At 36.4% G+C, this 12,380-nt stretch overlaps 1 protein-coding gene and 1 long non-coding RNA gene across 3 annotated transcripts in view; both read right to left on the bottom strand.

Moving 5' to 3' along the window:
* nhsl1b (NHS-like 1b) overlaps positions 1–9,870 on the bottom strand; it is a 128,538-nt gene extending 118,668 nt beyond the window's left edge. The window contains exon 1 of one of the 2 annotated variants that reach the window (XM_082147461.1): positions 9,280–9,870. In XM_082147461.1, coding sequence (XP_082003587.1) covers positions 9,280–9,601 — 322 coding nt within the window. In that variant the 5' untranslated portion in view covers positions 9,602–9,870. The remainder of the gene's footprint in view (positions 1–9,279) is intronic. The other variant, XM_082147465.1, reaches the window with a different exon arrangement.
* LOC309482863 lies at positions 6,068–7,123 on the bottom strand. Its single transcript, XR_014200406.1, has 2 exons — positions 6,611–7,123; positions 6,068–6,550 (listed from the first exon to the last, which is right to left on the bottom strand). It is a non-coding gene; the product is annotated as an uncharacterized lncRNA (long non-coding RNA).
* Positions 9,871–12,380: the final 2,510 nt, after the last annotated feature.

Below are 12,380 nucleotides of genomic sequence, written 5' to 3'. Positions count from 1 at the left end.
GTATTTTGTTGCATTGTTGGGACCCACTTAGTGTTTTAAACAGGCACACCATTGACTCGCCTCTCTACCAGGGCCTGGCAGAACATCCAAGATTAAAGACTGACAGTCCGTCAGTCCATGGAAACCTGTTACATAACCGCATCTTTCATCCGCCTCACTCAATTTACAGTATTCTGTTCTTTGTGTAACTCTGCTCCTCCTTGTGCGTGTGATTTCAAATCTTCCTTCTGTCTTTAATCCATCTTACTTAACCTCCAGATGTCCAGAGTGGCGAACCTCACTGCATCTAACTAAGGGAAAACATAGTATTTCCACAGACACAACAGTACACACTTTAAAGGGTATATTGCAGGTTTTTTTCTTCTTTTTTTTATAACCTTGTATGAAAATACCATATTAAAAGTTAATGCAGGATTTAAAAAATTTTTGAAAGACATAAGGGCACAAATTTAGTAGAAAACGTGACAGTGTCCTTGCCCGTGTTTGAAAAAAAACAAAAAACATTTTTTTTTTTCTTTTTTTTTTCATGGTCACCAAAATGGGGCTATTAAAAGGCTTCATAAAGTCCCCCTTCTTCTGGAAACTGTCTCCTAATGGCTGACACAACACATGCAGGTAAGGGTCCAATACTAGCTTTGCTATTGCCTGATACATGGTAATAATCTGTACAATATTGTGATCGGAGCATAGCGTTACCTATTGTCAGCTAATATGTATATGAAATAAACAGTGCTTTATTTTTTTAGCTACAGTAGGTGCATTATTGATTGATTAGCATATTTAACAGAAACATTCAAGAAAAAAATTAAATAAACATTATAAAAATAAAACTATAGATTACACTGTATAAATTATACATTGATACTTATTAAAGGTGCATTGCGCAACTTTTCATGTTAAAAATACCCGTTTTCTAACCCATACATGCTTAAACAATTGCCTGATGGGATGAATGAGCCCTTCTCTGATCACCGCGATTGTCTCTATAATCCTGTACAGTAAAATAAATAAGAGGGATTCGGGTCGGAATTTTAGACTGGGCGTGACGTCATGCGCGTTCACGGCACGCTCACCTGGCTGTCTGGCAGGTTTGTGTATTCGCCGCCATTCTCCGTAGAAGATGGATTCTAAGAGACCGGCTTGTAGTTCATTTCAAACACCAACGCAAACTCCATGTAAGATAAAAAAAAGAAAACTTTTGTTGTTGCAGTTTCGCTTGCCGCCAGAGGGGGCATAGTTCTGCAAAAACTCAGAGACTTGCGCGATGCACCTTTAAAGCTATTATTAAAGTTCTCAGAGCAGTGAGTGATTTTCTCTGTTTTTTGTTGTTTTATTAACATTAAAAGGGATAGTTCCCCCCAAATGAAAATTGTCATCAATTACTAAAGTTGTTTTAAACCCAAATAAGTTTCTTTCTCCTATTATTAATAAATAATTAAAATATCTCCCTGCTATTTATTTGACACATTTATAATCATTACTTTTTGCGGTGCCTTGCGGCGAGCTTTTAGTCGATTAATGGCTTAAATTAATGACTACTAGTTGACTAGAAAAAAACTTTAGTCAGGGGCAGCCCTAGTAATGTGTAGACAGCGGTTTAAATAGTAGGCACTTTACACTTCACTCTACCGTTAACCTAGATAAATGTGCGGTGTTTTTTTTTATACCTTCTGAAGTAATGAGATGGGTTTTGCAAGCAAAATATACATATTTAAAACTTTTTGCACGGACACCACCCTATCCAGCACGGACACCACCGTCTCCGGGACGGGCACGGACAACGACACCACCCTATCCAGCATGGGCACGGACAACACCCTCTCTGGCACGGACAAACTTGAATTTGACTTGATTACATGAGACTCACCAACAGCGGTTACACAAACAAAACTATGTCAAAACAAATACGGACACCAGAACTGGCAAGGGCACCGGCATGAACATGTACACGGACACCGGCACCGGCACGGACACAACAGGACAAAAAAAACGTTAAATTGACATGGTTACATGAGACTCGCCAACAGCGGTAACACAAACAAAACTAGACAAGATACAATGGAAGAATGAGGGCTATTTATACATCAAGACCAACTGACTAACAAGAAACACCTGTGAACAATCAAGACGATCAGCCAATAAGAATATGACACTAGGGGTGGGCGAAATGGCAAAAATATCATATCGTGAAAAAATCGTTGTCATTATTTTCTTTGTTATTAAAAGATAAGAACGAGTAAACATTTACAATTTACTCAGCATCCGAACTGCCATTGCAATCCATTGATTTCTTATTGTTTAAATTGGCCGCACTCCCTCCCGTTAGGCGTTTTTCAGATGCGGAAGTACATTTATCTCACAAAAACGACTCCAGAAGCCTTAGTAGCGTTATAATATTTAAAGAGAATCTAGTTCCTACATCATTTTTCTATACATTGACTCACTGGGTACTCTTAACCTGCAATATGCCGTTTAATAGAACCGTAATAATTCAGAACAAAACAATTACAGGTAGTGTCATGCAACTTTGGATCAATAATATCCCTCAGATTGATTTCAAAATCTTTGCATATGAGTAACACAAAAAACATTCACACATCCATCTCACAATTTCCTTCTAATCTTCAAAGATAGACCGAACCTTCAGCCACTCACTTCCACAATTCATTTTCTTTCTTTTTTAAATAACACTGCATGTGATTGGCATTGCAGTGATTGCAAAATCATGATCACAAACTACTTGAGCTTCTTATTGTCAGGCTTTCATAAATTTGGATAATGAGCACCAAATGCTTAAAAGGACATGCAAAGTCATCTCAAATCCAAAACAACCATTTGGAATTCTGGGTAGTAATTTAAAGTAAGTGCTCTGGCTGCACCTTACCTTGCCCCGTGGACATGCTTTGCAAGCTGTGCCTGAACAGAGATACATTTTTTGGAGAGTTGAGTGGAAAGCAATGTGGAAGGATCTGCTCTATAGATGTTTGCACACAGTGGTTTTGTGCACTAAGATGCTGTGTCACAGAGGCATCAAACATAAAAACATGTAGATGTTTCGACAGTGCTGTAAATACTATCATAACACTAATGCACTTCCCTAAGACCACTCAAACACATGTGAGAGCGTTTCACACTGGGAAAAAAATGTCCCATTTACAAGCAGAAAGGGAAATCATACTTTCACATGTCCAGGCCTGATGTTATCTGGCTTTAATCCTCATGGCTTTTGCAAGCTTAAAATCCCAGCACTTATACGGGTAGATTCCCTGTTTCAAAGGGATGAGCCAGGGAAGAAATGCAACTAAAACATTTTAAATGGACATAAGGCTTTGCAGGTTAAAGCCCACTGTCTGTCTACTGTACTTTGCTTTCTGGACCGTTTCCTAAATCTCAAGCAAAAAGACAATATAGATGCACTGAAATAAATATTGCTATAATCTTCTTCATGTAATGACCATAATTAACTGTCAAGTATTACAATTCAATACTATTTCGTCAAAAAAAAGCACTGCTACAATGCTGCAAGTGAATTTAGACATCACAACATTATAATATAGGCTACAGTATGAATATGGATATGAATTGATATTCATTTTTGAGATAGTCAAAGATTGTATTTAGCAGTTGTTAAATTATTAAATAAGCATTAGATGATGGTTAAGGTAATCTAAAAGTAAAAATGGTGGAAATGAGCTGCACAATTAAATATCCAATACTGACAGCTGCCTGTAATATATGCACCAGAAGGATTTTTTAACAAAAAATTATATATCAATATAGACTGTATCTATTTAACATTCAACAGGCCAAAATAAATAGGCTACATAAATCCAAAGAACATGAAATAAACCCTTTTCAGGTAGGCTAGGTCTAACAGTAGTTTTCAGGAACAAAAACTGAATAAAGTAATTAAATTTAAAACAACACTGCATATTCTTCAAAATGTAAATAAAATGTATATTAATCCTTATTAAATTTTCAAAAGTTATTTAGACAAGAGGAGTGATTGTTGTTTTCTTTAATTGTTTGATTAATAATATTAAAAACACAGGAATATTAGGCTGCTGTCACTTTATTTTCGAGCCCTGCTATTATTTTGTACACATTTCATTTTGTTTTGGCAAGTATTTAATTATTTTACCCAGAGAAAAACATTGGATTATGCAACATACGTTATACAACTCAGTTTTGGTTTGTTATCAGACTTTTTCATGTTATTATAGCCTATATGCAGATGGTTTAGAATTGATCAAAAACTGGCTGATAAATATTGGCGACCGATACATCGGTGCATCTCTACCCAATACCCGATATGATACTGATATATCACGCATCCCTAAAAAAGACGGATGGACTAAAATAGTCATGATAAAGTCAAAATATTTAGCTCAAAACCAAACAAATATTGAAATATAGAGTCAGTAAAACTTCTAGTTATTCCCTCTGTTAGTTTGAGGAAAAGTCTAAAAGATCACGCAGATCAGAGAGGCTTAAGTATCATGGGAAACAATGTATAGCCTAATGCAGTATATAATGGGAATCAGTCAATTTGGTGGTCGGCTGAAAAGGCTTTTGGGAATAGTTTGGCCAGCAGTTGATGTGCAATTGAGGCTGTATATTTAAGTGAGTTTCTCTGAATGTAGGCTCTAGATACACTGATTTTGTGTGGGTAAAACGGTATGCCTTTGTTGCATATATCAGGGGCTGAGGTCTGGTGGTGGTCAGTGAATGAAAGAATGATTCTGCTCTTTTCCCATGCCGAGTGCTCCGGAGGTTAAATGTGATGATTTTCCCTGGGTCTGGCTTTGGGTTGGACTTGGACCCAGAAATCCCTTCTGAGTCCATGCATACAAAACACACCAAACAAAGAGAGCGAATAAAAAAAAAAAAAGAGAAGTAGAAAAAAAGATATTCCTGACCATTAGAAAAACAAGGAATTATGAACCCTTAACTGTGATAAACTCACAAAAATTAACTCAAGCAGTTTTAATAGATGCAACGACACTGACAACAATCGGACAACGCCGATAAAAACTACGGCTAAGCGAGTCCTAATTAGACCTCTGAGGTTTGTAGAGTAAACACACAATCAGAGAACACAGCAATCACTTGATCTGTAAGCTCACTGGTGTAATCATTTACTCACTGATATACTGTAGATGAAGATAGTGAACTGGAAAACTATTGTTTGTGTGATAAACTCCACCCTTTTAGACCTTCATATGCAAAACAAAGTCAAGCAGCAGACCTAGAAAAAGCCTGAGTGGAGCAGAAGGAACAGTCACACACACTAAAAATATCCATGGAGGACAGACAGAGAAATTCCCCAGCTCAGTAGGAAATGTGTGTTAGTATGTGTTTGAAAACCACCAGTGTTACAGTAATACAACAATGTGTTTGTAATCTAACAGAACTGCATCGCCCAAAGAAGGTTGTAAACCATATTGTGAGCCGGATTATTATGGAGTTGTCCTGGAGTGGTTAAGTGGTTCAGACAATTTGGGCTGGTAACCAAAAGGTTAGAAAAGCGTGCAAGGGGTGATCCAAGAGCTTTCATCATTGTGCCTTTGAGCTCAATGATCCTGTGACTGTCCCTTTAAAGACTGAATGCTGAGTTCTCTTTCACGTCTTCTTACACTTGAACAGATATATTCACACAAAATTATTTTTAAAAGGCCCATCTTGGCGAGTATCCTTAGTCACCTAGTCGGTTTAAGTCTTAAGTTAACGTAAGCGTAGTTGAGAAATGAAACGCATGTGTAACAGTATATTGGATTTGTGCAGCTCTTAAAGTGGCAGCAGTCCATCAGGTGTGGGCGATGAACAATATCATATCGAGATCATGATCAAATTTGATGAAAAGCTCTGGACATTTTTATTCGATATGGATTAATCTAAGAGCATCACACAGCAGCGACAACAGCCAGTCAGTGCATGTCGCTAATAAGTGATTTCTGCCTGTCTCTGTTAGGGCTGTACCCGAATAATCGAATATTCGTTCGGTGGGTTGGTATTCGATTTGAAAATTTGACATTCGAATATTCGGGGGGGGGGGGGGGGGGGGTTTCACACCTGGGATCCCCCGCAAAACAGTTCTTATTCGCACTTGAATAAGGCCGGCAACACCCTGGCTGCGTGGCGTGAGCGTCTCAGCTGCGTGGCGTGTACATTTTTATTTCGGCTCCCATGTTAACAGGTTGGAGTTTGCACACTGCCTGCGTGAGACACGCGTCTCAGGCGGCTCGAGCCACTCGGAAAACGCGTGCATGCTAGAAATAGAACCGACGTCTATGTTCCAGCAACAGGAGTGTTCTCTGGCTAGAGCGCAGAACAGCGGAGTTTGTATGGACCGAAGTGCATGCCTGAGCTTGTGTTTTGGGTTAAGCTGCGTTGCTTTGACATTGTGGAAAATAGAATAGGCTAATAGAAACAAAATGTATTAGCCTTTGTACCCGTTATTATCAATCTAAATTAATCTCGTTTTTAATTTAACTTAATTTCGTTTTTCTTTATTTCAATTTCGTTTTTCTTTATTTCAATTTCGTTATTTCTTTAAATTTCGTTTTTCTTTATTTCAATTTCGTTTTTCTTTATTTAAATTACGTTTTACTTTATTTAAATTTCGTTTTTTCTTTATTTAAATTTCGTTTTTCTTTATTTAAATTTCGTTTTTCTTTATTTAAATCTACCCTTTACTGTGTCAGTAATTTGTTAGTCAGAAAAATATTAGACTACCTTAAAAGTATTGCTTAATTTAACAGACCTGTGTGTGTGCGTTTTAGATCACTAGTGTAGTGTCCGTTCTCGGAGCATAATAAGCCCTGCCCGCGCCGCTTCCCGCTCGCTGTAGTTTACTAACAGTTTATTATTCTGAATGTGTCGCGTCTCGCGTGTCCATCTATATTGCACCAAATGAGACACTGCACTCCCTTGTGAAGTCGATTGGATGAACGGTTCTCGAAATAATCAAAATGCAAACGGACATACAGACACATAGAGATTCCTGCCTTTATTAGAGAGAAGAATATTTTCAGCACCCTCTCTCCGAAGCTTCGAATATTCGATGTTCATTACTACCGAAGCTTCGAAGCTCAAAAAATGGTATTCGGACCAGCCCTATGTATGAATGAACGGCGGGGTTTTGTCTGATACACAAACTCACACACAATCACGCAGATTTCAGCGTCTGCCGTCTCAATATATGACGACATGAAGAACACATAAACTTAATCTCCAGAGCTGCTTTGAGACTCAATTCACTAGCTTTTCACCAATTCAGTTGAGAAAAACTACCATCAAATACACACTGAAACTCAAAGATCTTCACAACAAACAAAAAGGGCAAATAAAAATGTTAACCAATGGTGTATTTGAACCACAAAATGATAACTGCATGCATATTAACCTAGTCAAGTCAGCTTCATTTATACAGCACTTTTTACAATACAGATTGTCTCAAAGCAGCTTTACAGTGATAATAGTAAATTAATCCAACAAATATTGTTTTGACTGTACAGCAGCTCTAGAAGAAAGTCATTGTCAAGCTTCAGTATGTTTTTAATTGATTAATTTCTTAATTTACTGTCCTAAATTAAAAATATTAAAAAAAAAATACTAATGCTAATAAAATCATGTAAGTTTTGCAAAGTAACTTAAAATGCAGTCTGGAAAAACAAAGGAACTTAGGATGACAAGCCTGACTAATCATCAGGTGTTTCTCCTTTAAGGCCAACAGAAACTGACCTTGGCCCAGATTGTGCAGATTGAACAAAAATGTAAGGAGGAGATTTTATGCATTCATAAGAATTGACAAACAATTCATCAAATACTAAGGAATTGTGTTATTTGAGACCATCTTGTCAATACCAGTACTGAGCACCACAGTGAGTCATGCATCCTGTCTGTCTGACTGATGTGACATGCTATTGTTGAACTGTTCATTATTAGCAATCCTCAGAAGACCAGGACATCCAAAGAAGAGCTCTCCCTGTGGGAACCTTTATTCACCTTCACAGATGACTCATGTCATTAGCAGTGTCAGTTGACCCTCTTTTACAAGGCTGTCAATGGTAACATGCCAGTTTACAGTACACATCCAATCCAAAGACTCCTTAGTATAAGATTATGTTTTACTGTTTGTATCAGTGTGTAAGCAAGCAGTGCAAAGTGGAAGTGGAGTGGGGAGCGTTTTCTCTTACCAGTGAGAATGCATTTTAGAAAGTCTGAGCATCAGCAGAGAAGGGGAAATAGTGTTCACTCAGCTAACATGCTTTGTTCCAGTCTGATGGCTTTGTTTAATGCCATTTTCATTTGCAGAGGAGAAATACAATCTAATGGTCAAATTATATAAATATATGGTCTCCATAGTAAGTTTTTAAAAAACAGTTGTATAAAAGTTATTTAACTTAAGTTTTGTACAAAATAAAATTGTCAGTTTGCACTTCTTCATGCATTTACACTAGCGTTCAAAAGTTTGGGGTTGGTAAGATTTATGATTTTGAAAGAAATCTCTTATGCTCGCCAAGGCTAAAATTCAGAAATAGAGTAAACTAAAAACAGTAATATTTTGAAATATTATTTTAATTTTAAATGAGTGTACTTTAATAACTTTTAAAATGTAGCTTCCTGTGATGGCAAAGCTGAATTTTCAGCAGCCATTATTGTCACATGATCCTTCAAATCATTTGATTTTTAGATGTATTTGGTGATTTAAAGCATGTATTTTAAATAGAATTCTTGATCACTTTAATGAATCCTTACTAATACGCACCCTTCAGAAGGTGGGGTGTCTTTGGGGGTTTGCTACTGTTGGGGTGTCGGTGGGCGCAGATGGTAAGTTAAAGCAGATCTATCACGTTTGACAGGACTTCGGCCCTTAAGGGAAACTGCATTCTCTTCACCTCAAATCATTACACCAACAAAACGCCATGTGCTTGTCTCATAACATTCACACTCGCCTTTTGTCTTGCAGAACCCAATCCATAGTGCAGCCTTTCAAAGTTACATTTGGCATTCAATCGGCACGTGACACTATCAGATACGTGTTCTTCATAATCAAGAATCACGTAACAGCCTACAACTTTCACAAATAAGTCACCAAGCATATACTGTCTGTGCGCCAATGTTTAAGAAATCATAACATAATATCTGTATATGAAATGGGTCTTTTATGTTTATTAACTGATGATCTGCTATGTTTGTTTCAGACTTGTTCACACAAGTCTTACCACCATTAAAAAAGGCAACACATAAGTTACATGACTGAGCCTCTAAACTTACGTATTTTAACTGTTTTGGGATCAAACTTGCGCGCGGTGAGCTGTAATCTCTCCAGACGCACTTGAATCCTCGATGTCCTTTGCGAGATCAACCCAGCCTGAGTCTGAATTCCCAGGAAAATGTCACTGGCATGACGCGAAAGATCGGACAGTTGATACAGGATGCTGGTGAGAGAATGACAACAAACTTCTTCCAAAGAAGAAAACAAGACAGGTTTGCGAACTCTCCGGCCGTCCGGAGTTATGAAGCTCTTCTCGGAGACATCACTCCCTCTCAACCTGTTCACCAGCTGAGGTTCAACGGTTCTCTCGGGGAACGGCATTTTAAACCCTGTTTAAATTTGAGATGAACATCGGGTTGAGGCGATCTAAAATCCAAACGTTGTGTCCCAGAAGTTGCCGCGAGAAGACGGTCTATTCACAAAAGGTCCCGCCATAATTTTTGAAAGATGCAGAAGGAGTCCGGGACGTTGCCGCTTGTGTTCGGGAGCAACGGGGAACATGCTTTTTGAAAGCAGTGAGTCGAGACGAAAAGTGAGTGAGTGAATAGAAAGTCTATGGAAAACGAGGAAAAGGCTTCCTAACCACCTGTATCAACTGGAACTGGATCGGCGAATCCACAGCGCTGTGAGGGAGTGGTTACCTGCCTTTAGCGCCTGCTGCGTGGAAAACCTGGAGTGGACTCTATTGCATTTTTAGTCATTTTTCTTGAATGTTCCTTAACCGGTTAAATTCCTAAAACAAAGTAAATATACAGGACATTTAATACTGCTTTTTTTTTTATTATTAATATTTTTATTTTAAATACAATATTTATTTTATTAAGGATGTCCAAACAGATTGTTGGGGGTCTTACAAAGTACATTAAACAGATGTAATTCTTCATATTACATAAGAAACATTTCAGTAGCATTTCCAAATAAATCAAAAAAAAAAAAAAAAAAACACTTTTAAAAGTCGAGATGAACAGATTTCCATATAAATTCTCCTCATGTGAATTAAGTTATTAAGAAACAATTCATACAGTGCATATAGAAAATAATAAGTTTGGTATGACTTAAAAGATGACTTAGAGAAAATGAAATACAAAAATAAAAGTACAAAAATAAAATAAGTTGTAATAGGCCTACATAGAATAAAGTTAAAACAGACGACTTATTTCCTTTACCAAGTCATGTTATTTACAGTAGTTCAGCAGTACAGTTCAATAGTGCAATATTAAGTAGCCTAGTTTATTTACAGTTGTTCTTGAAACTTTTGAAATCACAAAATTAATTAACTTCTGTTAAAAAGTTACTTTAAGTAGCCTAGCTTTATTAATCTTACAGTATAAATAGCACCTTGTTTATTTTAGAAAAGGTTAAGGACTACTGTAGGCTATACCAGTCTATATAAAAAGTCAACAAAAATGAAATAAATAGCCTATGAATTGCCTATGTTTTCTTGTGAAAAGAGAAAAAGTTGATGTTGTGAAATGCCAATGTTTCATATCTACACTATAGCGCCATCTTGTGGTTGCAAGTGTAGTATGCTCTTTAAAAAAAGAACAGTGCTAGAAAGGATCATATAAGTTTTTTTGTTCGGCTGCAGTGTTAAGGAAGTGGACTATTGTTTGTTGTGTCAATGGAATCAGCTGAGGCAGCCGTTTTGGATGAGGTGATAGTGATACTCATTTTCCTGTTATTATTGAACCTGCTGAAACTTCTTTTTGCATAGGAAAATCATGACCTGGATGACAGTGATGGGTCACTACCTGCTCCAAACTACCATTGTTATGGTCTCGTTGTTTGTAAAAGCAGATTCATTAATGTACATAATGAAATGGCTGTTTTTATTCCTAGCCTGTATCAATATGGGCCTACAGTATTAGAAATTCTAAATAATATTTCATTAAAATAGGCAAAAAGTAAGCGTTTTTTTTTGTTTGTTTTTTTACTTTACTTTTTTTTATAAAAGCATTTCTATTACAATAACATAGGTGGATCTGGAAAAGTAGAGCTGCATCCGAAATCAAATACGTTCCTACTATATTGAAGGCGAAAAAACAGTAGGCCTATGTGAAAAAACAATTATGTCCGAAAGTAGGCAACTTATAAAGGAGTAGATAAAAAAACACCCACTACAACCTACTACTTCCCACGAGATTCTGAAGAGTGCATATGACGGACATTTTACTATCCCATGAGGCCACAGGAGAGGATTTGTGAATGGTAGTGAAGCGATGCAACAACGCTGGTAGGTCACATAATAATGACATGGCGTATGTAGTATGTCCAGATTACATTCATTTATAGAATATACTTTTTTAGCACTTTTTTTTCCCTGAAGTTATTACTTCTTAAAAATAAGTAATATATGTACCTAATAAAGAGTATCTATAAAATCACATAGTAGGCCGTAAGGTCTTAATTTGAACTGCTTTTTAAAAATATTTTATTGTTAAAAAAATATAGCCTATGTGAGTAGTTGAAACCCAATAAGCCTACACTGAAAAAAATGATTCTGACCCCTTGTAAATGTTACATGTTTTTATCTGGTTAATTTCACTGATTTTAATGTGTTATTTAATCCTACTTATTTATTATTAATAATTTTCAAATTCACTGCCCTTGTTTAAAACAAGTTAATTTCATTAAATTAAAAGTAATTAGAAAAAAATAAGTTTAATTTAATTTCCATATACACTGTAAAATGAATACGCTATATCTACTCAATAAAATTGTGCAGATTACAAGCAATATTATTAATTAAATTTAACACATTAGAATTGAGTAATAATTAATCAAATTAATTCCTTAAAAGTTAACCATTTAAAAATGTTTAAACAAAAATATCTGAATAACAGACAGACGTCAAAGATTAATTAAGAACTCTTTATTTTGTATTGCCAACATTGAAGACACCACTAAGCAAAATTATGTCCAAAAGACATCTTTGAGGAGCCAGAATGAAAGTTTTTATGACGTCTTTTTTTGACGTGTTCTGCACGTCCGATATAGACGCTCATCGAACCTTCGTACAAGGTTATAACTAGTTCAGATGTGGCCATTGTGGACATATTTCAACATCATTTATGGTCTCATTTAGACATAATTACTTTGA

This window comes from Leuciscus leuciscus, assembly GCF_965113295.1.
Source record: "Leuciscus leuciscus genome assembly, chromosome: 19".
Classification (NCBI taxonomy): Eukaryota; Metazoa; Chordata; class Actinopteri; order Cypriniformes; family Leuciscidae; genus Leuciscus; species Leuciscus leuciscus.
Note: the sequence above shows the minus strand (reverse complement) of the source record. Positions and strands in the feature narration are given on the sequence as shown.